This window comes from Physeter macrocephalus, chromosome 9, assembly GCF_002837175.3.
Source record: "Physeter macrocephalus isolate SW-GA chromosome 9, ASM283717v5, whole genome shotgun sequence".
Classification (NCBI taxonomy): Eukaryota; Metazoa; Chordata; class Mammalia; order Artiodactyla; family Physeteridae; genus Physeter; species Physeter macrocephalus.
In genome coordinates this window covers 89,299,802-89,326,903 of record NC_041222.1, presented here as the reverse complement: position 1 = coordinate 89,326,903, position 27,102 = coordinate 89,299,802, and the positions used below count along the sequence as shown (strand labels likewise).

At 39.0% G+C, this 27,102-nt stretch overlaps 1 protein-coding gene across 5 annotated transcripts in view; it reads left to right on the top strand.

Moving 5' to 3' along the window:
• The window catches only part of SPTLC1 (serine palmitoyltransferase long chain base subunit 1), a 68,292-nt gene extending 42,657 nt beyond the window's left edge, over positions 1 to 25,635 (top strand). The window contains exons 7-15 of one of the 5 annotated variants that reach the window (XM_007109399.4): positions 1,647 to 1,776; positions 5,635 to 5,724; positions 10,846 to 10,953; positions 13,098 to 13,193; positions 13,768 to 13,864; positions 14,970 to 15,024; positions 19,188 to 19,305; positions 22,549 to 22,622; positions 24,241 to 25,632. In XM_007109399.4, the coding sequence (XP_007109461.1) occupies positions 1,647 to 1,776; positions 5,635 to 5,724; positions 10,846 to 10,953; positions 13,098 to 13,193; positions 13,768 to 13,864; positions 14,970 to 15,024; positions 19,188 to 19,305; positions 22,549 to 22,622; positions 24,241 to 24,334 (862 nt within the window). In that variant the 3' untranslated portion in view covers positions 24,335 to 25,632. Of the gene's footprint in view, positions 1 to 1,646; positions 1,777 to 5,634; positions 5,725 to 10,845; positions 10,954 to 13,097; positions 13,194 to 13,767; positions 13,865 to 14,969; positions 15,025 to 15,265; positions 15,388 to 19,187; positions 22,391 to 22,548; positions 22,623 to 24,240 lie in introns of those variants that run through there. The other 4 variants (XR_008618268.1, XR_447877.3, XM_028494174.2 and 1 more) reach the window with 4 other exon arrangements.
• Positions 25,636 to 27,102: the final 1,467 nt, after the last annotated feature.

Genomic DNA, 27,102 nt, shown 5'->3' with positions numbered 1-27,102 from the left:
TCTCCATTCTGCTGCTGAATTCATCCACTATGCTTTTTCTTTTGACTATTTTGCTTTTTAGTTCTAATATCCCCACAGGATTCTTCTTTGTATCTTCCTTTTCTCTGCTGCAGCTTCCTGTTTTTTTCATTTGTTTCAAGCATGTTCGTAATTACTCATGAAACATTTTTATCATGACTGTTTTAAAGTCATTATCAGATCATCCTGGCAGCTCTGTCATCTTAGTACTGGCATTTGTTGATTGATTTTTTTGTTTTGTTTTGTTTTTTCATTGTTTGATATTTTCTGGTTCTTGGTATGACAAGTGAAACATGAACAGTTTCATATTATGCTGTTATAGTTTATGCTTTATTTAAACTTTCGTTTTAATTGGCTTTCTCTGACAGTCTTCCAACAAGGGCAGGGGGTCACTGCTGCCTCATTACTGTCAGGTGGAAGTACAAGTCCAGGGTCCACACGGGGCCTCCACTGACGCTGAGATGAGGTTATTTTCATTTCTTCTGGTTGTTGGTGAGAGTCCTACTCTTCTCTGAGCCTCCCCTGACACAGCCTAAGCATAGGCAGGGGAGAGTGTCTCCCCCTGCAGGGGATTGGAAGTTAGGTCTCTCCACATGGTCTTCACTAACACCACAGTGAGAGCCACTTGTTACTACCCAGCAGAGATACAAGTTCTGGCTCCCTTCTCTGACAGCTCCCACAAGGGTATTGGGGAGCCTTGTTATGGCCTTGTGAGGGCTAGAGTCTGGGTCCCCCTCTCAGCCTTTGCTAGTGTGGAGGGGACAGGCCCAGGTTTTTCTGTGGTTTGGCTGCAGTAGAGACATTTGCTGGGCTGCCCCCTTTCCTGTCCCTTTGGCTACAGAGAGCAGACTTTCGTCAGAGCTTTTCTGTCTCTGCCTGTTGGCATTTCCAGTTTGCCAGCTGCATCAGCTCCAAGTTAGGAAAATCCAGGAACTTGTTTCATGTCATTTCTCAGGTCCCTCGCTGGTCTGCCTTTTCTCTCCATTTTTCAGCGTCATCTTATGTTTGTCTTATACATCATGTCCAGGATTTTTGGTTGTACCCAGTGAGAAAAATAGGGAAAATATGTCTATTTTCTCAGAAGTAGAAGTGTTGCATGTACTTTTAAACAATACACTTAATTTAAGAAATATATCCTGCCCCGCATTAACTCAATTTAGGAGATCTTACTGAAGATTAATCTGCATGACTCAGAGTTCTCCCCTGGGTTATGTAGAGTCAGCAACCCAGTATTCCTTTTGATGGCAAAGTAATGGCAGAGTGGTGGCCAGTCAAATCAGAGATGCCACTGATGGTGAGATACACCAGTATTTCATTTATTTTTCAGAAAGAGAAAAGTACTTTGAATAAACTAATATGCCATCCGTATAGATGCATGCTGATTTCTCAGAGGTCAAAATATGGCAAGAGTTTACTTCCTGGAACAGAATCAGTATGGTAGTTATATGGAAAGGCTTGCAGAGTAAAGTGCAAACAATAACGTATTAATGTTCAAACATGTTTTATTTATTTGCCATGTTCAGTTTAACAAGTGGATGTTGGTCAACTTACAAAAGCAAGCATTCCTTTTCTGAGAATGTTGACAAGACCCTTTAAACCCCAGTTTGGTGGGTCTCTCTTCCTTGCAGAGATAAAGCTGCCTGCTTTGCTATTCAGAAGGGATTACAGGCATCACGTAGTGACATTAAGCTATTTAACCATAACGATATGGATGACCTGGAGCGACTATTGAAAGAACAAGAGATTGAAGATCAAAAGGTATGATTCTTAAAAAACTGAAAAATAAAAATAAATTTTAAAAATTAAAAAAAAAAGGTATGATTCTTTTGAAGAAAATTACAGTTCTCTTGTACTTTCTAACCAGCTAAATTATAAATGAAATGGTAATTTGTCATGTAAACCTGCCTGTGGATCACATTTGTACATTAGGTAAGGGTGTTTCTGCTTATTAAATGTACCTCAGATTAGAGAGTCAAGGCTGATAGTAATTGCCTCATCATTGCCATAATTATATATGGCAAATTTGGGGGAAGGTTATCTAGGTGGTTTCTAAAAGAGAGAAAGAAAAACAGCATGCATTTTGGGGGTGGAGGGATGTACATGCAACTCTACAGAAGTAACAACAGAACTCATTAGGGCATTAACAAGATGTATCTAGTGAATTCAAAATAGGCTTATTCATATCAGAATAAATCATGTATCAGTTGACCGGAAGAAACTATGGTGGCAGATCTTAATTTATGAATTTATGAACAAAGTGAAGACTCTTTCTCCCTACCCCAACCTCATCCCAGATCTCTGAGCAGCTGCTCCCTGTGGGAAGCAGCTGCCTCAAGCATGGTTTCCTTCTACCTTGCAACCTATTTACACTTCTTCTCAAGCACCTGTGTAGTCCCTTGGGACAGGGAGGGAATTAGGCAGGTAGAACTTGCTCCTTGTTGTTCTGATAGAGAGTGGAACAGAGGAAACGTGTTCAAAGCATCGCTGTTAGAGTTAGCATTTATTTGCCCCTGGCAACATGAACAGAGAAGGTAGTTTTGTGGTCTGTGGTTCTGCATCAGGAACCACTGTGTGTGGAGTGTACTGGGAACCCGGTCACCACATCCTTTGTCTCAAACACCACTTTCAAGTGGACTTTCCCAGTGTAACTCGTCCGTTACTAGAGTAACTGATAAAAATGCTCATCACATCCTTAATTTTGTGTTAATTTCCATTTTTCCAGATATTTGCATTATTCCTTTTGGATTCTGTCATCTTTGTTTAGGTGATAGCCTAAGAGCAGCACTTCATGATTATACACATTCTTGTGACGAATATGCGTAGACTTCTGCTATTTTATGCTAGGTGTGCTATAGACAGTGTTTTATAATTATACAATTTAGAAAAATCTATAGGGAAAATCTTAAAATTGAGACCATTCCACCGATGAATTCTTTCTACAGATTGTAAAAAGATGTCCCTTTTCTGATACAGTAATAGAATGCTACCATATTGAAAAACACTGCCTTAGAAAGTGTGACCAATGAACCAGTCTACTGTAGAGTTATTTCGCCAAGTTAGCATTGTACAAATTTGGAAGACAACATATTCAAGTTCTCTGTGTGTGTTGTATAAGATTTATAATCTGTGGAACTTTTTTTTTAATGAATAACAAGAAATAAAGTTATCTTAAAATTTATTTCCATTTTATAGTTTTTACCTTTTTACTAATTAATTTATACCACATATTCCTGCCAAGAGTAGGCTCTCTAAATTACTTTACATTTTGGTTTTTAGAAATAATTCTTTTTTAATTTTGTTTTCACAAAAATAATAAATGTTAAATTTTTAAATATTTTGTACTTAGATGCTTATAGTTCCTTTGAAAGTAAGTTAAATAATCTGAGTTTGGGCTTTTTTTTTTTTTTTTTTTTTTTTTTTTTTTTTTGCGGCGCGCGGGCCTCTCACCGTTGTGGCCTCTCCCGTTGCGGAGCACCGGCTCTGGATGCACAGGCTCAGCGGCCATGGCTCACGGGCCCAGCCGCTCCGCGGCATGTGGGATCTTCCCGGACCGGGGCACGAATCCGTGTCCCCTGCATTGGCAGGCGGGCTCTCAACCACTGCGCCACCAGGGAAGTCCAATAATCTGAGTTTGGATCAAACTCTTTTTGTCAGTTTCCCAACTAATGGGGTTCATATGTTTTTTCATTCCTTTTCTTATAGAGTTCTCTTATCCCATATTAATCCTTCTTTAAAAAAAAAGACAGTATATAAAAATAGCAGTTCGTAGAAGAAATGCAGATAACTGAGCAAATAGAAAATAGTCTGACCTCACTAACAATTACAGAAATTAAGATAAGAGTTTTTGCCTGTCCAATTAGGGAAAACTTTTTATGGTAATAATCAGTGCCACACTGACGTATGTGAAGATACAAAGGGCCTTCCAAAAACTCTGAGGAGAGCTTCAGTTGGTACAGCCTTTCTAGAGGGTAAATGGGCAGGTATATTCTGGGATTCTTAAATATCCATACCCTCTGGAGTGCTGTCTTTAGAAGAGAATCAGAAATGGTGTCAAAGATCGAAGGGTATTCACGTGATGTAAAAAAACAAAATGAGGGAAACAACCTAAGTCCAACACTGTGGGAGTAGTTAAATAATTTATGGTATATCTACAAGGTGGAATATTAAATCTCCATTAAAATCATGGTTTAAATAATATTAAATAATGTGAAAATGTTCACAACATAATATTTTAAAACCTCACGTCCTAGAACGATTGCAGTAAAATCCTGATTTGAACAAGGTAATTTACAAAGATATGTATTTATAAGAAAAAGTTACCAGTGTGTGGTGTAACAAGCTCATTTGTTAAATTCTTTTTTGTACTTTTCCATTTCCCAAGAATATTCCAAAAATAAAATATTCTTTCATTGAGTATTTTAAGATCATAAGAAAGATACTTTGTTTTTTAAAGGCAGGGAGAAGCAGGATGCCCCCATGTCCTCAGCTGTGACCTCCCAGCAGACCCACAGCCTTCAGGTTTGAGTTAGTGACAGAGTGAAGATGACCAAGAATGATGTACACTTTTGCATGCTTCAACCGACACTTTTTTGAGCATTACATACAGCTGTGGGTTCTAAAATACGCCTTAAAGAATAGCTCTGATTTTTGAGTTTCTAGTTGTTCATTAGAAGCTTAGAGGCAAGAAACCTTTGAGTAGAAAGGTGGCGGCAAACTCTGGAATTTTTTCAGTGCAGCATACCTGAAACATCTACAAATTCAGCAGTGGGAGTGGTTTATTAGTGATATGACGTCAGTGGGGTGTGGCAAGGTGTGTGTTACTTGAAAGAGTCCCTCCACTGCACCACCTTCGAACATCACTGGGTGAGGTCATAGTCCAGTTTTACTTGAACCAGTAGTGAGGAGTAAGGAAGGAAAAGGGTTTCATCTGTTTTTTGGTAAATAAGGGAGATCTGGGTTTGTCTGTTTTTTAACTTTTTATTAGGAAAATTTCTGGCACATTCAAAGGAAACAGTAGTGTAGTGAAACCCCCTCTACCCTTCTCCCAGCTTTGTTTTCAATATTCTGCCATTCTTGTATCATCTGAACCTTCACCTAACTCCCCACTCAATCTCTGTGATGATGATGATTGTCATCATCATTAGAGTTCTTTTTATTTTAGGTAAAATTTACAGACATTGAAATACATTAGTCCTAGTTATACAGTTTTGACCAGTGGTTATACCCGTGTAGCCCAGGTATCATGGCCCCCATCATGACATAAAATGTCCCCATCTCCCCCAGAAAGTTCCCTTGGGTCCCTTCCCAGTCATTCTGGGCTTGGAGGGTTTTGTGTTTTAGTATTCTCAGTGTCTAAACAGTTTGTGTTTGTGTGTGAGGCCTCCTAGTTGACTGTGTGACCTGAAAACATGTCTGAGAGAAGAAAGGCACTGTTTTTCATCTCAAAATAACAGGATCTCAAACCTTGAGCTTGAAATTAATTTAGTTTGACTATCTATTTGTTGATTTATCTTGGTGAATAAATCTTGTAGGGTGAAAGTGCTAGAGAGCACATAACAGATTTTGTATTTGGAGTTACTGAAATTTAAAACATCTATTTTTTTTTTTCTTTTAAAGAATCCTCGCAAGGCTCGTGTAACTCGACGTTTCATTGTAGTCGAAGGGTTGTATATGAATACTGGAACTATTTGCCCTCTTCCAGAATTGGTGAGCAACCATGTTTATTATTTTAGTATTCAGACTATTTGGCAGTTATGCCTTTTGTTTATGACCATTTTTAATATATAATGTCTGCATTGCTTTGCTTAATAGGTATCATAAGCACATTCTGATCATACTAGGGAAGTAGATTAACATTAAATGCCAACCCTGACCTTTAAAGAGTAATTAAGACTGAGTTTTATAAAACCAACTTTATTAAGGTATAATTGACACATAATAAAATATACTCACTTTAAGTGTACAGTTTAAGTTTTGACAGATGTATACTTCCCTATCACCACCACCACAGTCAAGATATAGAACATTTCTGTCACTCCAGAAGTCCCTCATGCCCCTTTGTAATCAGTACCCCATTCCTGGCCGCAAGCCACTGTTGATCTGCTTTCTGTTCCTGTAGTTTTGCTTTTTGTAGAATTTCATAAAAATGAAATCATATAATATGTACTTTTTTAAACTCAGCTTTTTAAAGGAGGATACAGTACACTGTCTTTAGAAACCATGACTATTGAGATTTTTTTTTTTTTAGGTGAAATTCACACAACATAAAACTAGCCATTTTACAGTGTAGAGTTCAGTGGTATTTAGTACGTGTGCAGTGTTGTGCACTCATCAACTAGCTAGTTGTAAAACCTTTTTGTCACTCCCAAAGAAGACCCAGTACCCATTAAGCAATCACTCCGCATTTTTCCTTGCTCCTAGCCCCCACCAGTCTACTTTCTGTCTATATGGATTTACCTATTCTGGGTATTTCTGATGAATCATATAATATATGACTATGGCTTCACTCACTTATAATGTTTTCATCATTTATCCAATTTGTGGCATCATTTATCAGTATTTCATTCCTCTTTTTATTTCTTTTTTTCTTTTTTTTTAAATTTATTTATTTTTGGCTGCGTTGGGTCTTCGTTGCTGTGCGCAGGCTTTCTCTAGTTTTGGCAAGCAGGGGCTACTCTTCGCTTCATTCCTTTTTAAAGCTAAGTAATATTCCATTGTGTGGGTATATCACATCTTGGTTTTGTTGTTAACAGATATTTGGATTGCTTCACCTTTTGGCATTTGTGAATAGTGCTGCTGTGAACATTCATGTACAAGTATTTGTTTGAATCCCTGTTTTCAACTCTTTCGTGTATGTGCCTAGCAATGTAATTGCTGGATCATGTGGTAATTCTATTTTTAACTTATTGAGGAACTGCCATACTGTTTTCCACAGTGGCTTGTACCATTTTACATTCCCACCAGCAATGGAGGAGGGTTTCAGTTTCTCCATATCCTTACCAATGTATACTTTTTTTTTTTTTAATTTTTACCATTCTAGTAGGTGTGAAGTATATTTGCATTTTTGATTTACATTTCTTCAATGACTAATAATGTTGAGCCACTTTTCTTGTGTTGGCCATTTGTATATCTTTGGAGAAATGTCTGTAGAAGCCCTTTGCCCATTTTTAAACTGGGTTGTCTTTTTGTAAAGTTCTTTATGTATTCTGGGTACTAGACCCTTATCAGGTATGTGATTTGCAAATATTTTCTCTCATTCTATAGTTTGTCTTTTCATTTCTTTGATAGTGTCCTTTGATGCACAAAAGTTTTTAATTTTGGCAAAGTCCAATTTATCTAGTTTTTTGTTGTTGCTTGTGCTTTTAGTGTCATATCTAAGAAATACATTGCCAAATCCAGGGTATGAAGATACACCCCTATGTTTTCTTCTGAGATTTTTATAGTTTTAGCTCTTATTTTAGGTCCTTGATCCATTTTGACTTAATTTTTGTATATTCTGTGAGAGAGGGATTCAGGCTTCATTCTTTTGCATGTGGTTATCCATTTGTCCCTGTACCATTTGTTGAAGAAACTATTGTTTTCCCATTGAATGGTCTTGGCACCCTTGTCGAAGTCAATTGACTGTAGGTATATGGGTTTATTTCTGGACTGTCAGTTCTATTCCATTTGTCTATATGTCTAGCCTTATGCCAGTACCATGCTTAATTACTTAATTCATGTAGCTTTGTGGTAAACTTTGAAATCAAGACGTGAGTTCTCCATTTTTGTTCTTTTTCAAGACTGTTTTGGTTATTTGGCGTCCCTTGAAATTCCATTTGAATGTTAGGATCAGCTTTTCCATTTCTGTAAAAAATGACATTGAGATTTTTTATAGGGATTGTAGTGAATATTTAGATTTCTCTGGGAAGTATTGCCATCATAATGATACTAAGTCTTCTCATTGATGAACATGGAATGTATTTCCATTTATTTCAATTTTCTTCAATTTCTTTCAGAATTGTTTGCAGTTTTTACTGTAAAGTCTTGTACCTCTTTGGTTAAATTTATTCCTAAGTATTTTATTCTTTTTGATGCTATTATAGATGGAATTGTTTTCTTAATTTCCTTTTTGGATTGTTCACTACTAATTATAGAAATACAGATGACTTTTGTGTATTGATCTTGCATCATTCAACTTTTGCTGAACTTGTTTATTAGCTGAAACAGTATTTTTATGGATCTTATTCTGTATATAAGATCATGTCATCTGTGAATAGAGCTAGTTTTGCTTCTTCCTTTCCAAGGATGGATGCTTTTCTTTTTTTTTCTTGCCTGATTGCTCTGGCTAGAACTTCCAGTACAGTGTTGACTAGAAGTGACAAGAGTGAGTGTCCTTGTGTCATTCCTGCTCTTTAAGGGGAAAGCTTTCAGGCCATCACCATTGAGTATGATTTTAGCGGTGGGTTTTACATAAATGCCCTTTATCAAGTTGAGGAAGTTCCCTCCTATTTCTTTTTTTTTTTTTTTTTTTTTTTTTGCGGTACGTGAGCCTCTCACTGTTGTGGCCTCTCCGTTGCGGAGCACAGGCTCCAGACGCGCAGGCTCAGCGGCCGTGGCTCACGGGCCCAGCTGCTCCACGGCATGTGGGATCTTCCCAGACCAGGGCACGAACCCGTGTCCCCTGCCTCGGCAGGCGGACTCTCAACCACTGCGCCACCAGGGAAGCCCCCTCCTATTTCTTATTTGTTGAATGCTTCTCTCATGAGAGATTTGGGGTTTGTCAGATGCTTTTTCTGCATCAGTTGAGTTAATCATGTGGTTATCCTTCATTCTATTAATTTGGTGTATTACACTGATTTTCCTGTAATAAACCACTATTGCATGTGACCATTAAAATCTGAATCTATGAGTCTGTCAATTGAATAGGGATTCAAAATGTTTCATATCTTATTTTTTTAGTTTTTCACTGGTTCTTGAGGAAATCTAGATACATCCTAAATGTCAATAAAAGAGATGATTTGTTTTCCTCTCCTTCCTTTTGTGAGTGTCAAAGACTGATAGAATAATGTAGGAGAGATAGTCAGCCACAAGATAATAGAACTGCATGTTACAGGGGTACAATAATAAAGCAGTACTGATGGGCAAATATACAACCAATGAAACAAAATGTAAAGTGTAGGAACAGATCAAGTACCTAAAGTGCTGAGTATGTAAAATTACAGGATACAAATTAGGGTTTGACAGAAGGATTCCTGTTTTGTTTTTACTTGTCCATTTGTATTCTAGTACTGTGATAATATTATTAAATATTTTCTAAAACATGGTTTTTAGAAACTATCTCACTCATATAATACCTCATATTAATGGATGGGAAAGAAGCAGTATTGAAAAGATGTAATTCTCCCCAAATTAGTTTGTTCATTGTTAATGAAAATTCAGCTAAAAGCCCAGTGAGGACTCCTCTCCCAATCTGATGTTGATTCACAAGACTAGCCTGTAAAATCTTGATGGTTAAAAAATAAATTATCAGACTCATGATATGAGACATCAACCCATCTTATATATTTCTGTGCATTATTTCTATAGTTTCAGTGGAAAAAATCATAGTAATTAAACATTTAATAATTAAAATTATGATTCTGGCACAAGAGAAGATTACATGAGTCTTGGAAAGATTTAAGAGCCCAACTTCTCATGTTATATATATATAAAAATTCAGTGGTTGATAATCACTGTATTTTAATTCAGCTGTGAAACTTATCACATACACATCATAAAAGGGTAAATTAAATAAACACTGGGGGGAAAAATCTGTACATATGTTCAGCCTCCCAATGTATAAACCAAAACATTTATGAAATTATTAGAAGAACGTATAGATAAATATGTATCTAAACCTTAGATGGGAAAGGATTTTCTTACAAGCTGGAAAGCAAAGGGGAAAAAAAAACATTAAAAAACATATTAATTAAAACTTTTTCTGGGTTAAAAAAATGAATCTAAATTGGAACAGTGCCTCTGAGGAAAGAATATTTACAACATTCTTCTAGCAGTTTTTATGTATAATCAGACCAGTATTTAACAGATAGATTACATGTCTGTACTCATAATGTCTTAACAGTTCCTTCTTTAAAAATTGGCATTGGGCTGTCTGTATTACTGAGTTAAATTGAATCATTTTAGAGCATCTAAAGTACAGTTATTTTTCATTATTCATGGTAGTTACGTTCTATAAGGGGTGTGTGTGTGTGTGTTTATGTTCTATAAACCTGCTGCAAATACTGAACTTTTGCTCCTAGGGCTACAGAGTTAGTTTTCTGTAAGCCTCTAGTCACAACATTTTCATCAAGTCACTTAATACATAACGTTGTTTTATATGTGTTTCTGTTTAAAGACACCTTATTTAATATATATCGTTGATTTATTCATATTGAACTCACAGCCAACAGTACTATAACTCAGGCCTGAATGAAACTTATGTGACACACACATTTTTTCCATAAGGCACATCACAGCCTTCTTGCACTTAGGGACTCTAGGCCGAACTTCAGCACTGTGCTTGGGGGCCATTTTAAACAACAAAATCACAATGAAAAGCACAAAATGCGAAAAATGTGACAGTAAACAGAATGTGAAAAGGACACTTGTTTGCACTATAAGCTGAAGCAGTAGCCTGTTAATTCAGCTGGGAAGGTGCATTTCAGGTGACTCAGAGTTTTTCACCACCCTGCAAATATGCCCTAAGTATTGATTTGGAGGTTACAAATAAATTTTAGGAAGTAGGCAGGTTCAAAAATATGAATTTTATGAATTTTCAGTATTTTAAAGTTGTGTTTATTTACCACTTAGGTTAAGTTAAAATACAAATATAAAGCAAGGATCTTTCTGGAGGAAAGCCTTTCGTTTGGAGTCCTGGGGGAGCATGGCCGAGGAGTCACTGAACATTTTGGAATTGATGTAAGCTCTCCTTTTTTGGAACATTCCGTCATATAGTAACCATGCAGTTCCATCCTGCTGGGCAGGTTTCATGGGCACAAGACAGTGTTCCTCATCGATGTGCAGGGTGCAGCTTTGGTGTCTGTCACTTCACTGAGCCCACAGAGGATTGGGTCAGCCAGACCAGTGTCCCTATCTTCCCTTGGAACTCAGTGGCTAATCATAGAATTTGTGTTCTGTTTACACGGTAATATTTGACCCCAGCTTTCAGTGTTTCTTCTCTAGAAACAGTTAAATTTGCCTTCCATTTTTTCTTTAAAATCAGTAAGAATTCTCTAAGTTGTCCTTTAGAAAGTATCAAAGCAGTGAAAAGATGTTCTTTCTAATATTTAAAATTCTATATTGTTATTTGTGTGTATGGGGGTGATTTATATATATATTTATATATATATATATATATTAGAAATACCACCAGCATGGATTCACAAAGCCGCTCAAGGTCCCGGACAACTGGAGTGAGTTTTTCATTGTTTCTTTTGCTGAAAGGAAATGAGCCTCAACTAGCCCCGCTCTTAGTGGGTTTTGCTCCTAGAGCCTCGGAGAGGAACAGTGTGGGACCATCTGCAGAACCTGTCCTCACCCACCACTGTGTAACCTGTCCTTACCCACCGCTGTGTGGTTGATGTGAAGGAAGCTTTTCTCCAAATCTTGTGCATAAAAGTTTTGCAACTTGTGTTAAAATGTTGAACTATAAAACATACTACCCATACAGACCTAGAGAAAAATGTAGAGCCGAATGAATATCACACCAAGTTGACTGAAGCATACTCTTCAAAGACAAACTGACATTTGGCAATGAAATGCACCCAAGAATTTAAAATAAATGGAAATGTAATTCAAGTAAAATTTACACCAGAGCAGTTTTTAAGGCATGCAAATTTTAAAGAAGGAAAAAGCACTATCTAGTTTTACTGTTCTAGTTTTCTCACTGCTTCCAGCAGTTGTCTCAGAGGTAGTATTTATAGTGGCTTGAGTAAGAGTGCAGAATGTATGAACCTTATTTGGACCCTAATTCAAACAAATACTGTGAAAAACAAGCTTTGTGAGATACTTGAACACTCAGTATTTGATATTAAGAAATTTTTCATTGTTTAAGTGTGGTAATGTTTTTGAAAGAGTGCATATCTTTTAGAAATGCACATTGAAATATTTATAGATGAAAACATGTAAAGTCTGAGATTTGCTCCAAAGAAATGAAGAGGGCAGTAGGGGGCATATACGTGCAACAGGGTTGTCCGTAAGTTGATAATTATTGAATCTGGTGTTGGGGATTCTTTATACTTCTGTATATGTTTGAAATTTTTCATAATGAAAGGTTAAAAAAAAAGAAGAGTGCACAGGTTTCCTTGTTGGATCTGTGGAACACTTGGAAAAACACCAGATGTGATCTGACCAGTCATTATTATGGCCATCAGTGAGTAATTACAGAATGGCTACTGTATGCAGGATGGAACTTGGTGCTGGGGGCTGGAGCAGAAGGTGAGGACCAAAGGAATGCTGAGCAGTTGAGAAGGTAGTGGGTACTCAGGAGCCCAGTGGGCACATTAGGTTCATCCACTGCCCAGTTGGTCCATTTTGGTCAGAGCCCATGATGGCCCATTGCCATCATGTTTGGATAAATTGATTTCATTTTTGAAAAGGTGGAAAAGGTAAATGGAATGTAGTACTTGTTCCAAAGTGTTCAAAACCCTGATAGATTTCTTTTTATTTCTCTCAAGTACCTTCTATGGAGAAGGCCAGCTGAGACCACTGTTTTAGCAAAGAAATGATCTTATCTTATACCTCTGAATATGTTTAGTATCAAACAACTTTAGATTTCATCTTTTATCTAGCTCTTCCACTGTGAATAAATTGTCAATGAATGATGGAATGGCAAAAAAGTATAAGGTGAGACATCTTCAGAGGTGGGCTATGAAACATCAGTCCTTTTAACAATTGATTTTGTATGACTTACCCTTTATTTTCAAGGAGGTAGTTTGAATCCAGATGTTGACATGATTAGTTAGTGCTGAAATTTTGTCTCTAGGATTGACATCGGCCTTTTTTTGCCCCCCTCCTTTTCTTTAAATTGAGAAATAACTCCCGCTGTCCCTCTTTTCTGACAGATTGATGATATTGATCTTATCAGTGCCAACATGGAGAATTCACTTGCTTCTATTGGGGGTTTCTGCTGTGGCAGGTCTTTCGTAATTGACCATCAGGTGGGTTCTTTTTAAAAACAAAAGCAAAAACTGAGACCTGTTGCTCCATTGGTCAACTAAAAATGTAACCGCTATTACAAAATTTCATTCTAACTTAGTTTATCACAAAATTTTTATTTAGAAGTAGATTTGTTAAAGAATCATTCAAAATATTTTCGTTTAGAAATTATCTCCCGGGCTTCCCTGGTGGCGCAGTGGTTGAGAATCCGCCTGCCGATGCAGGGGACACGGATTCGTGCCCCGGTCTGGGAAGATCCCACATGCCGCGGAGCGGCTGGGCCCGTGAGCCATGGCCGCTGAGCCTGTGCGTCCGGAGCCTGCGCTCCGCAACGGGAGAGGCCACAACAGTGAGAGGCCCGCATACCGAAAAAAAAAAAAGAAATTATCTCCCTTTCTAAAAAAGTTTTGGTTTTGTTACATAACTTCTGTACATGCCTGGGTCTTACCACCTCACCATTTGTATGTGCTGTTTGGTAGGGAGTGCAGAGATTTGGTGCCTTTAGATTTTTTAGCCAAAGAAAAACAAAGACAAAAAAAAGCGTATATGTTTTATAACTTGTGTGTTTCTTCCCAGCGACTTTCCGGCCAGGGATACTGCTTTTCAGCTTCATTACCTCCTCTCTTAGCTGCTGCTGCAATTGAGGCCCTCAACATCATGGAAGAAAATCCAGGTATAAACCTTTAAACACAGGAAATCAAAGATATTTCAAGTCATGTTAGCCATGCTGCTGGTTTGCCTTTTTGGAGGAATTAGCTGGAGGAAATGATTTCCCAGACAAAGCTCTGGCTCTGAATTACATTATCTGGCAATTTATGGGAAAAATGATGGTGAAGAAGTTGTCCCTGGCCTCAGGGTTTTGGGTTAGAGCTTCTCTCGTGTTTCTGGAGATGAAGCCAGAGCCAAAGCAAAGCTCGCTCCCTTGGTGGGCAGAGATGCCAGAAAAAGGAGGGACTAGCTCTGGGCCGGTCATCATTTAGTTTATCAGGTTTTTTTGAGAAATTAGCTGAAGTATGCTAATTTTTGGTACTTATAATTTTATAACTGTTGTCTAGTTTTCCTCATCAGCCTTTGATTCATGAGTTGGTGCTGAGGCCATACAGGTTTACCAACTATTAAAGCTTGCTTAATGGGCAGCCGACTCAATTTAAAATGTGGTTTTGGGCTGTGATAGCGCCTCCTCACCAAAGGCTAAAAGGAAAATGGAAAAGCAGGCCTGGTATTTGTAATTTTAAATTTTATAAATTTCTAAAGATTCAGCATTGGTTTTAATTCAGAGAATCAGTAAAAGTGAGTGTTTCTGTGTGCACATTCATATACTTGCTTGTCAGATACCTGCCACTCCTGTCTCCTCAGATATTTCAGTTTGTGGATTTTCCTTCAAAGAAAGTGAAAATATCAAGAAGAGATCATAAACATGACTGCAGTGTCTCTTTTTTTCCCAAGTTGTTTAGGGACCAGAAAGATTTAATATATTTGTACCCTTTTGTTCTTGGCCAGATAATTTATAGTATCTTCATAAGAACAAGAGCCATTGTTTTGTTGTGGAACACCTCATCCCAGATTTTGCTGAACGTTGGGTGAGCAGGTGCCAGCTAGTATATGCCACAGCTGAAAGTGGGGACCTTCACAGGAGTTACTGGCTGGCTATTCGTGTGTTATTTGTAGGCAGAAGGATTTGCTGCTTTTGTAATTGATGAACTGGATCTTTAAAACCATTTTTAGATTAGTATATGCAGTCTTCCAAACGTACTATCAAAGGTATTTGTTTCCTTCAGGTATTTTTGCAGTGTTGAAGGAAAAGTGCAAACGAATTCATAAAGCTTTACAAGGGTGAGTTTTATATATTTTCAACCAACTCAAAAGTGTATCTGCACAACATTTAAACAACTTGTGAAAAATTTTGAATGTCACCTCTTTGGTTTTCAGTGCATTTAATAGGCTTGAGTCAGTTTGTCTAAACTGCAGCTAAGAAACCAAAAACACAGTTCATTCAGATTTGTCTCTGTGTGTGAAACCAGAGCATCCATTTTGTCATTGTTTTTAAAAATCATAACTTTGTTTTTCCAAAAAGGATACAAGCTCATTGGCAAAATATTACAGCAGTACAGAAGATAACAAAGATGAAAAAAAAATAACACAACATGCTGCCACCAGAAATAACCAGCATAAACACTGGAGAATTTCCACACATCTGTAAGGGTAAAAGGATGACAGTGGGTTCATACTGTTCATGCTGTTTTTTAGAAAATTACTGATTTATTTTAAGTTACTTCAAGAAAAAGGAACAAGTGAAATAAAAGTGAACCTTATGAGTGTTCTGTTTACTTTTGTTTTAACTACACAAGAGTAGTTCTTTAAGATTCCTCTAGAATTGAGAAAAAAATTGAGGCTAGTGACATCTTCAGGCAGATTTCTTATCTTACAGAAAATGATCTCACCTTGCCTGTGGTTTCTTTTTGCCTTTCCAAGTTGAAACCTGCCTTCTCAGTCATGGAAGTCCTATCCCTGTTGCCAGATATGGAAACTAGAAACTTTTCTAAAAAGCACAGTTAATAAATAGGCAGGTCACAGATGTTCCAGATAAAGTAGGGGGAGAAATAATTGAAGTCTGAGTCTGACTTTGTGATCCTAACAAAAGTCCTTGCATGATTTATGGTAGAGAGATATTATTGTTTCCAGTTACATTGGCTTATGAAATATTAATAAACCAGCTCAGCCTAGCACATTGGAGTCACTGTCAATTCGTGAACACCTGCCTCAGATGCCCTTTATTCTATGAGTGTTAATGTGTTTATTTTTTAAGTCCAGTCCTCTACTTTTCCCAGCTCTTTCTTCTCTCCAAAATCCCTAACCCTCTGTCTCACTCCACCCACTTTTAGCTGACAGCCGTGCCTCACGCTGTCACTCGGGAACTCCCTCATTTTCCCTCACAAACCTGTACACCTGCGGGTATCCGAACCAGTCTTCCCTCGTGTTATAGCCAAAGAAACGTTCCTCCATCCATCACAGCTCTTCTTTCTTAAGGACCGAGTGCCTTTGGTTGTCTCCTCTCCTTTCTCGTCAGTCTCTCCCCTTTCCTGAGTCATTTGATTAGCATTCAAGTACACTCTGCCTTATTTTGTCTTAAAATTCTTCTTTCCTGTGACCCCATACTCCCCTCTAGCAACTAGCCCATTGCTCTGCTTCTCTTTGTAGCCAGTCTTTTTCCAGAGTTGTTTGTGCCCTCTCCACATCCTCACCTCTCATGTACACTTGAAACTACTGAAACCCACCTCTACTCCTGCACTTTACCCAGAATGTTCCTGTGACTACCGAGGGATGACTGTATTTTCTGATGTTAAAACATCCTTGCATTCCTGAGTAAATCCCTCCTTGATTACAGTATATTTTTCTGCACTGTTAGTTAGAATTTTGAATTTTTATATCCATATTTATAATTTAAATGGGCCTATAATCTTTTGTTACAACAACCTTCATAACCTAGCAATCAATGTGTGGTAGCCTCAATAAAGTATTGAGCAGTTTTTCCACTTCCCTGTGTTAAGTAGCCATTGTATAAGACCAGGCTTGATTATTTGTTTCTTCAAATTTGAGCAGGACTCCTCTGTAAGACTCTCTAGACTTGGGGCCTTTGGGCTGGGCATAGTCTGTGATTATCCCTCTTGTGTCTGTGTTATTTCCCCTTTTTATTTTCTGTTTCTGTCGTTTTCATTCTTTTTTTTTTTTCGTTTTCATTCTTATGATAATCTTTCCAGGATTTTGCCCAGCACGTTTTTTTAAGTTTGATTTTGTTTTTTACTCATATTTTGTTTCCTCTGATTGATTTTTTTTCCTTATTTTTCTTACTTTCTTGTTTCATTGAATTGTGATTTTTTACTCTTTTTAAGCTTTTTACATTTAGGTTATTGGTGTTATTATTTTCCAATAAATATCTTAAGGATAAACATTTCAAAGACAGTAAGTATTTTCAGTGTTCAGTTCTAAGTAATTTTTTTTTAGTCTCCTCTAATCAGTGATTTGCTTCTCTCATCTCTGAGGTTGCATTTGGGAGAGGAAGTCAGCGGCCTATGCTACTTTGGGTCCTTGCTGGAATCTTGAAGAGCCTCTAAATTCTAACAGATAATTATTCATGTCCAGCGCTTTCCCCACACTAAGCACATGATGGAGACCACGTCTGAATTGTTGATTGTTCTATCCCTAGGACCTAGACCAGTGTTTAGTATTTCTATTTGGTAAAATGAGTAAAATAATATGGTAAATAATGTGCTCTCCAGAAATTTTTTTTTTTTTTAAGTATAAGAGGCTCTGAAACACAGCTTCTAACTTTCTGAACTCAAGTTATAATTCTCTGTCCATTTGGTTTTAGTTAAACTTTAATGCGACATTCAGCATCCAGGCAGCCAGAAAGAGGGCATTTTGTTTCATTCCTTCTCTCACCAACTTGCTCCACCTAACATGTGAGATGAGCCCATTTGATCAAATACTAAGCTCGATTGGGCTTATAGGTGCCTTGTTTGTATCAAGGAAAATCCAGGCCATTTAATTCATATGAAATGTTGAAAAGTAATTTTTTAAGTTCTCCCTGCGAGTACATGACCTAAAACAATTAATACTTCTTTGTGTACAAGTTTAACACATTCAAAATTCACCTAGGAAATGGATTTTGAAAGCATATTTCTTAGTTTCTACAGTAGTAAAACAACTGATCTATAAGGTTTCCCCATATTCCAGAAGCCCTAGAGTCTAAGATGCCATGATTCAAATCTGCAGCCTGATTTATTGAGAGATCCTAGTGTGATGCATGACATTTAAAGAAAGTAGACACAAATTAATGATGTTCAAGGGTGGTTTGAAAGGCAGGTGAGCTTAGCTTCCTCACTTCACGTGATACTCGGCACAGGTAGTCACTCAGTAAAAGCCTGTTGAGTCCTAAACATATTTGAAGAATCGAATATGCTAGCAAGTGCTTTTTGTGCTCATTTCATTCTAAGGGAAAAGCAAATCTTTCCAGGTAAAGCAGACTAAATGAAAGCCATTTAAAATGTTTAGCCCAATTTCAGATAGACATGTATCACTATTTTTGTCCTAGGAGATAGGTCAGAAATCAAACCATACCTGGCTAAATTATATGGCCTACAGTTCTCATAACACTGCAATAATCATTTGAAAATACAGGCTTTCACCCCTAAAGAAATCTCCCTTCCTTCCTGAGAAACAGCAGATTTCTGTGCTGTTAATCCTAAGAGAGAAGAAAATAATTGTAATTCAAGAAAAATTTAAAATTAAACATGTACACAAGAAGACAGCTTTACAACCTAAATATATTGTTGGTGATCAAAATATAAAATTTTAGTGTCAGAAATCATCCCTGTAGTTTATAGAAGACAAGATACAAACTAAAGATTTAGAAAATAAGGAAACAACATTATCAATTTTAATATGTTATCCATGGAGGAAACAGAAGTAATAGAAAATGATGGTGCAGACACTTCCTAAAGTGGGTGATGAGGGAGGCCCCCAGAGGAGTGACCCTGGACCTGGGACCGGGTGTGTCTGGCGCTAGCCATGTAAGAACAGGAGAGAGCAGGTGAGGAGAGGAAGTGACAGGGCAGAGGCCCAGGGCTGAGTGGGCCTGCAAGGGGCCCCTTGAGGAGGGGGTGGCCCCAGCCAAGGTGGGTGAGGCACGTAGACCGTCTGGTGGGAGGCTGGGGATGACGCACGTGTTCTCTGTGAAATGTGAGCCAGAGGGTCCTGCGGGACCGGGAATCCTCTTCCCAGCCGTGCTGCAGGGTGTCCTAGACTAGGAAGCACTGCCCAGAGCGTGCGTTTTTACCTCCCTTTTGTCAGATCTGGAATCCCACCACATGACGTTTCCCATGGAAGTCCCAAGTTTCTGTCACATTCATTAATGCAGACCTCGTAAAATTCTTTATATGTGAGAAATCTGAGCTCGGAAGAGGATTTATGCTTGTGTGTGTGTTTCCCTTCCTCAGCATTTCTGGATTAAAAGTGGTGGGTGAGTCCATTTCTCCCGCATTTCACCTCCAGCTGGAAGAGAGCACTGGGTGTCGAGAGAGAGATGTTAAACTACTTCAGGAAATAGTAACTCAAGTGAGTATCCAGTTATTCGGGTGAATCTCTTCGTACCCTTCTACCCTGAACCCAAGCAATTTTTAAGGTCATTTTTAAGAATGCTCTCTTTGCCTTAAGAGATTGGGTACAACAGAAGTTGTGGTTACCCCTCTGGGGACATGGAATTGTTCTGATGCCCAGCCTTCCCGACATCTGTCCCTGCCCAGTGGAGTCTGTAGCACGTCTCTACTGACAGGCTGCAGGTTATTCCATTGGGTCAGTTTTCAGCTCACATTGAGGTTGTGTTCTTTGCCACATTGTATTAGAATACACTTTGCTTCCACTCTGAATAATTCGTCTTCCAGAAAACCCAGTTGCTTACTATTTACAAAGCCAGACTTTTGCACATGTAGGTGGGGATGGCATTGTGTATGGTGATGGCGCACAACACCAGACAGCTGACTGTCTGGGGCTGAACACCCAGCGTAGCTCAGAAACAGGTCGAAATAATCTTGTAACCGAAAAGGAAGGAAGAAGAGCCACTCCTTTACCATGCCTAACTTGGGAGCTTGATTTAAATGTCTGACTTCTGAAAGTCTTACTACTAAGTGTACCTTAGTTATTAACTAAGAAACACATCACTAGGGAAGATCCCTTGGCCTTTACTGTTCAGTTGAGCTGCGTTCACCCAAGTCCTCTCTCCTCACTTTCCTCCTTCTAAAGAACGGTCAAGTGGCCCTGCAGCACTGAGCACCGAGGGCGGTGCTGCCTTCTACTTGAATCTGAAATACATGGAGTATGTATTTCAGAATGAAGACAAGCTTCACTCTGCTTCCTTGTCCTGCTTGTCCTGACGGTTCCTTTCAGAGGCTCCTTCCCTGAGTCCGTGCTGCCAGGCGTCAGGGTAGTAGGGATGGTCAAGTCTGCCACGTGCCCCTGCCCGGCTGTGGCACAGCAGGCAGTCACGTGGCTGCTCAGTATGGAGACCGTGGTGCTCAGCCAGCCTCTGGCTTCACCGCTGGCTTCAGCTGACCTGTACCCTATGATGTGTGAACCACAGTACCTGCAGTCATGGATTCATGGAGAGCTTCTTGCAACTTGTGGCCTTCTAGAGTCAGTTGTCCTAAAAAAGCAAAATAAAACCAAACCCAGAATATGAGATTCCTAATTAAGGAAACGTGTCAGATTATGAATGAACAGGCTGGAGTGGCTCCCGCCTTGCTGGGTGAGGAAATGTCACGGGTGTCTCCTCAGGTGCAGCTCTACAAACATGAAAAAAAAAAACTCTTTAAAGGGGAAAAGCATCCCACAGACCTTTTTTACTGCCTCGGTGTTTTTATTGTCGTATTACTTAAATGTATAAGCTGTAAAAGGAAGTACAGCATCCTTTTAATTAGAGCTCCTATACAAATGTAATACCAAAACAAATTTATAAATTAAATATAAGCAGAACAGACAAGCCTAGTAAGAGTCAAATTATGACATTACCTTCATGTGACAGCTGAGTTTTCTAACTGAGTTGCCGGGTGGTGTGACTGACGCTGACGGCCGCCACAGCAGCCTTGTGAAGCTGCATGTCCTGCGTTGGCGCCTGTGGTGACGCCGTTATCATCCCAGAGCCTCCCCTCGAACCCCCCTCGGGGTGCTTCTCTACACACTCTGTGTCACGGGACGTGGGCCTTCTCTAGGTGCCAGGGTGTCAGTTCCAGTCAGATCCACCTCAGTTCTTTTCTCACTAGGTAGCAACAGCTGAGGTCTTACTGCTACTCTGTTCCAGAGGGAGACTCAGAAAGGGCCTGTGAATCCAGCGCCTCGATACTTCTCTTACATAGCTTATCCTCATGACAAAAAGAGAAGGGGAGTCTGGACAACTCACAGATCCCAAAATTACATCCGTGGGCTCCCACTGGATATTGGCTGTCTTCAGGAAATCACCTTGAGAGTTGAATGAGGAGAGAACAGGCTCTGGGGAAGGGAACAGAATACTATCTGGAAACTGCATCTGTAGGAAGGAAGAGGAAAACTTAGAGTTTCTTTGCATCATTGCAGCTTCCATCTTAATAAGTCTTTTGTCCTGTTCCTCTTTGCTTTTTCTTTTCAATATTTGAAAGAGAAAAAAGGATCATGACACCATAGTTCTTGTTTAAGCTTTGCAGAACTGAGCTGTTCTGCCAAATTTTTGTTGACTTCCTGATAAGACAGTTTTTACAAACTGAGCTATGGTTTATACTGTTTCTTAACTAGACAGGACTGGAAACAGAGCCAGTCCAGATGTTTGCAGAAGGAGTTAACTTTTCCAAGTACACTTCCAGAATGTAGAATCAGCAAAAGACATTGCCTGCCGTTGTTTTCCATCTTTTCCTAGCAGAGGAAAACCTTGCCTCACAGCTTACAGAATAGCCCCTCTTCAGGCAAATACCTGCACTGCCACACGCTGGCAGTGATTGATTGTTCTTTCCTTTACGGCACCCCTTGTTCTAGCTGGTTGTTTGTTTGTTTGTTTAAAAATACAATTCACGTTCCATAAAATTCACTCTTTAAAGTATACAATTGAGTGGTTTTTAATATCCTCACAGGATTGTGCAGCCATCGCTATCTGATTTCAGAACATTTCATCACCCCAAGGAGAAACCCTTATAAACCATTACCCTGGTCTGACTTTATGCTTTATTTTGATAGCGGTTATTTAATTTTTAGAAAAATGTTGGCAGGTAGCTGATGTATTGGAAAGCTGTGCAAAATGTGACACCAGACTCTTCTGTGCTTGGTAGCACTGTGTCCAAGTGTAGCACATGGGAATCAGAGGTGTTGTTGATATTTGACGTGTGAGCAGTTCCTCTCTGAAATGATTCTGCTGGCATTATAAAGTCCAGCTCTTGGTTAGCCTCCGAGGCTTTGTTGGTCCTGTTTCCCCTTGTCCTAACTCTGCTTTGCCTAAAGTGGTAACCACTAGTTACCTATGGCTGTTTAAATTAAGTCAGATTCAAAGTTCAGTGTTACAGTTGCAGTAGCCGTATCTCAAAGTGCCCGAGAGCCACGTGGGCCCCTGACTGCCGTCCTGGACAGCACAGGACGAACACCTCCATCATTGCAGGAAGTTCTGTAGAACAGTGCTCTCAAGATGGTAAGATGATTCTGGGGTATTTTGTTTTGTCTTCTAGCAGTTATAATTGGAAAAATGAATTAAAACTACTATTGAGAGTAGCATTTCAGTGCACCTTCCTGTTTTAATGACCAGTGTCTGCAGTCCAGGTTGCAAATGTATTCCTTTTCCTCATACAGTGCATGGACAGAGGCATCGCGTTAACTCAGGCGCGCTACCTGGAGAAAGAAGAGAAGTATCTCCCTCCTCCGAGGTTGGTAGACTTAAAATTATGACCTGAGTCATTGTTTTCTACTTTAAACTCTGTATGAAATGTATTATGTTTTGAAATTTTTTGAAAGGCTGTCACAGGATAAGGAAGAATGTATTGTTAAAAGATAGAACATCACCGGTTTCTGTTCTTAAACTAGATGTTTTCCCATTTTAATTGAAAATCCCCTCAGGACTCTGTAATTAACTTAATGACACATCTGTGATCCCAAGAACGAACTGGGACAGCCCAGGATCGCATTGGCGACGACCTGCCACTGTGCTGCGGTAGCATGTGCTGGGCCATCTGTTTCTGCCAGGATAGTCCTTACAGGGGTCGGGGGTGGGGGGGCACAGTCTGGGGGGCGCTGCTTATCCCACCTCTGGCCCAAGCGCTGTGTGGTACTTCATCTGACAAACACGTATTAAACACCCAAGGAAAAGCAAAGTGACAGTGGGGAAAACCTCTACAGAGGTTCAAGCAGCCCTCAATGGGAAGGCGCCTCGACTCATGATTTAAAATTGGCGTTCATTCAACACCTGATTCTGTCCCCGAAGCACTTAAACAGTGTCGTCCAAGAAGGTAGACACCCAGAGCTTGAGGGTTTCAGGATCATGACACAGGTCAGGGAGGTCACAGAGGAGGAGGGCATGGTTAGTTCTGGCCTGGGAGGGGCCGAGGCTTCCCAGAGCAGGAGACACTTAAGCCGAGCCTGCAAAATCAAGCGTATCAAACAAGATGGGGTGGGCATCGGGCCTTCCAGCGGGTCTCCAGTGGCGTGGAGACCTACAGGTGCATCTGGGGAGCCCAGAGCACAGGTTTGAGAGGCACCATGGAGAGGGAGCCTGGAGTCTGGGAGAGACCCACGAGAGCACACAGAGTCAGCGCTGTGCAGGCATGGACTGGGCTGGGTTCTGGAAGACTGTTCCGGCAGCAGGTCGAAAGCACCCTAAAGATCCTGCTCTCTCCGTTCTAATTACACCATCCAAAGTTGTGATCCTGTGTTTCATGAGGACAGGGGCCACCGTCGTTTTGTGCCCTCAGGACTCTGGGCCCAGCCCAACTCAGTGTGTATGTGTCCAGTGGCTGATGCAGATGTTTGCAGAGGGGAGTGAGAGGGACAGGGGTAGAAGTGCCCTGTCAGGCTGATATTTCTGTTCCTCAGTTTCCTGAAAACTTGAAAATTTCTGCCTCGCATCAAAGTATTGTAGAACTTCTATATGACTTATTGAATTACACTTATGAACAACCACACACCCATTAATATGAGAAACGTTGACTTCCTGCTTTGGGCCTGATACTGCTTGCAGCGGTAGATTTAAAGGACAGTTTCCTGCCGGCCCTGGGCAGAGCCCTACTGCAAGGTTACCTTGACTAGATCACTACTAGTCCAGGCAGGGAACGGCAAACTCCTGTAAATAGCAGATAGTAAAATGCTTTCAGCTTGCAGGACGCAAGGTCCCTGCCACAACTACACAACCCTGCCGGGGCAGTGAGAAAGTGGCTATGGACAGTAGGCCGTGTTCCAGTAGAAGAGCTTTATTCACGAAAACAGGTGGCAGACTGATGCTTGGTATAGACTCTCATTTGACTATCTTTTGTGTCCCTTATTATTTCTCAGCATTAGGGTTGTGGTCACAGTGGAACAAACAGAAGAGGAGCTGGAGAAAGCTGCGACCACAATCAGCAAGGTGGCCCAGACGGTGCTGCTTTAGTCTAGGGCCTGGTGGCCTCTCACCACGCAACACGCAGACAGACCTGAGTCACTGCAGAGTGAGCCAGAGGGGGCTTGCGGGAACCAGATAGGGTGTCACTAGATGGTGTGGATATCGACTCAGTGTGTGACCATGAGAAGGATGCTGGGTACTTAAAACAAATCCAAAAGCCCAAGAACTGATTTTCTTAAGAGAAAAACTGTTGACAGCATATAACTGATATTTAAATTGTGCTATTTAGTATTATTTAAACGTTTTATTAATACTAGTATTTTATATTCTTTTTTTGTTGTCATTGTTTAAAAATGGAGCTTCAGTGTATCTTCTTTCCCTTCTAATGATAAAAGATTGTGAGCACTCCTTAATATCTCATAGAAAATTGCAACATTAAAGCTTAGAGGCACTTCAGCATATATGATACAAAATGTATTGAACATCTAATTCCACCACATCTTTTTCAGTCTTCGTCATGTGAAGCTCAATGGTGGCTAATATATAAAGAATACTTTTATGTGTGATTATTATAAATTTTTCATTATAATATATTTGAATCCTAGAATTTTTATATACACTAAATACTGATGTTACACCATTTCTAACAGTGAATCTTAGCATCCCTAACCAGAGAATAGTCATTATACTTCCTAAGCGAGCAATAATTTAAATCAAATACTATTTTATTTTAGTATAATTGACCTTTACATTCATTATGTGTTGACTTCTAATCTGTTTTCAGAAGAGGATTATTGTGATGATCCAAAAATAGAAATCATGTCCTTGATATTTTAGAATATCTAGAATGTATTCTTTTTTGTATGGGGACGTATAACTACAAGCTTTTTTTCTAAGCTAAAGAAAATGAGACCTTTATTTATTTTCAGCTTATGAATTCCAAATATCTAAAAAAGATGTGAAAGCACTAAAAATAAAATTTTTAAGCTGTGCTTCAGCTATCTGTTTTTTCTTTAGCAAACCAAGTTGGGTGGTATAAATGTTTGTGATATGTGCCATAAGGTAGTACATAAATATTACACTATTACTACATCTCTTATTAAAGGGAAAGGAATAAAATTATATTAAAAATGTCATTTTATAATATATGTTCATATTAACAAATGGTCTTCAACATCTTTTTAAATAACATATTTTTTTAATGTTCAGTTTCTATTTTGCTTGAGGTATTTTGTACATATGTGCCTTGTGATTGCTGCTGCTTTAAAAGATACAGTACTCTTGGGGGATGAATCTGTTTTGTTTTTTGATGAAATAAACCTACATTCCTGATAATCAGTCTTTTGCATATGTAATCTATTCAACAGAATAGTCTCTAGATTTTAAATTCTGCAGACCTAGGGTAGTATTCTGTTTGTGTGTGTGTGTGTTTGTGTCGTGGGGGTTTTTGGAAAATATTAATTTAATTTCTTAGTGCCTTTCTTCAATGTACAGTATCTGAAATTTCCTTGGTTCCTACTGATTTAACCCTTGGCCACGCATGACTACAAAAATACCAGACCTATTATTTTTATAAACAGATTAGGATTGTAACTTTTCAGCTACTTTTATAATACTCAAGTCAAAATTGCAGTAATCTAGTTGTTTATTGCTACGTTTAAAAAATGATTGGGCGTTCCTGGAAAAGATGGTGGACATTATTTAACTTTATTAACATTATTTAATGCTTACACATTATTTAACTTCAATCCTTGAAACACATCAACACGCACCAAAAGTAGAGTCTTTATATTAAAGCTATAGAGTGACCACAATCTGGTAATACACACCACAGAAAATATCTACTGGAAGCAATAAATTTGTATGAAACAAGCAAAATGTTGAGAAACAACAATCATCTCAAACCCTCAAGCGGGTTACAAATTGCTGTTTTAGAAACAGTGAGAGAGAGAGGGTTCTGAAGTGCTCTATCAACGGACCTCTGTTTAGAAAGGCAGTGGCTGGGTTAGCAGCATGGAAACCTTTTGAGCCAGTTTCCACTCAACAGTTGCCCCCAGGGGAGAAAGAAGCCACCCACAACGGCTCCCTTTCTGTTGTCCACAGGAGGCTCTAGCTCAGGAAAAGTGGGGCTTTGAGTCCGGTTAGGACACATGGACCACAGGCCTAAATATAAAGCTTAAAACTACGAAACTTCTAAGAGAAAGCACAGGAGGAAATATTTTAAATTTTTGGTTAGGCAAACATAGATACAATACCAAAAGCGTAAGCCATAAAAGGAAAAATTGGTAGATTAAGCTTCATTAATTCATTGTTTAATTTGTTCTTCAAAAGACAGCTTGAAAGAAATGACAAGTCACAGACTGTTGAGAAAATATTTGCCAATCATATATAATAAAAGATGTGTATCCATAAATATAAAGAACACAACCCCAAAATAAGAAATCCCCAAAGCATAATTTTAAAATGGTGAAAGACTTGACATTGCATCAAGAGAGACATTCAAATATCTAAACTCATGAAAACGTATTCGACCTCATTAGTCATCAGAGAAATGCAAATTAAAACTACAAAGAGATACTATTACACACTCACTAGAATGACTATAATCAAAAAGACAACACCAAATATTGGCAAGATATGGAAAAAATTGGAAACAATGCATTGTTGGTGGAAAGGTAAAATGGTACAACTACTTTGGAAAAGTTTGGCAGTTTCTTAAGTTAATATAAATTTGTCATGTGGGCTAGCAAATCCACTTCCAAGAGAAATAAAAACATATGTTTGTGCAAAAAATTGTACACAGTATTCATAGCAGG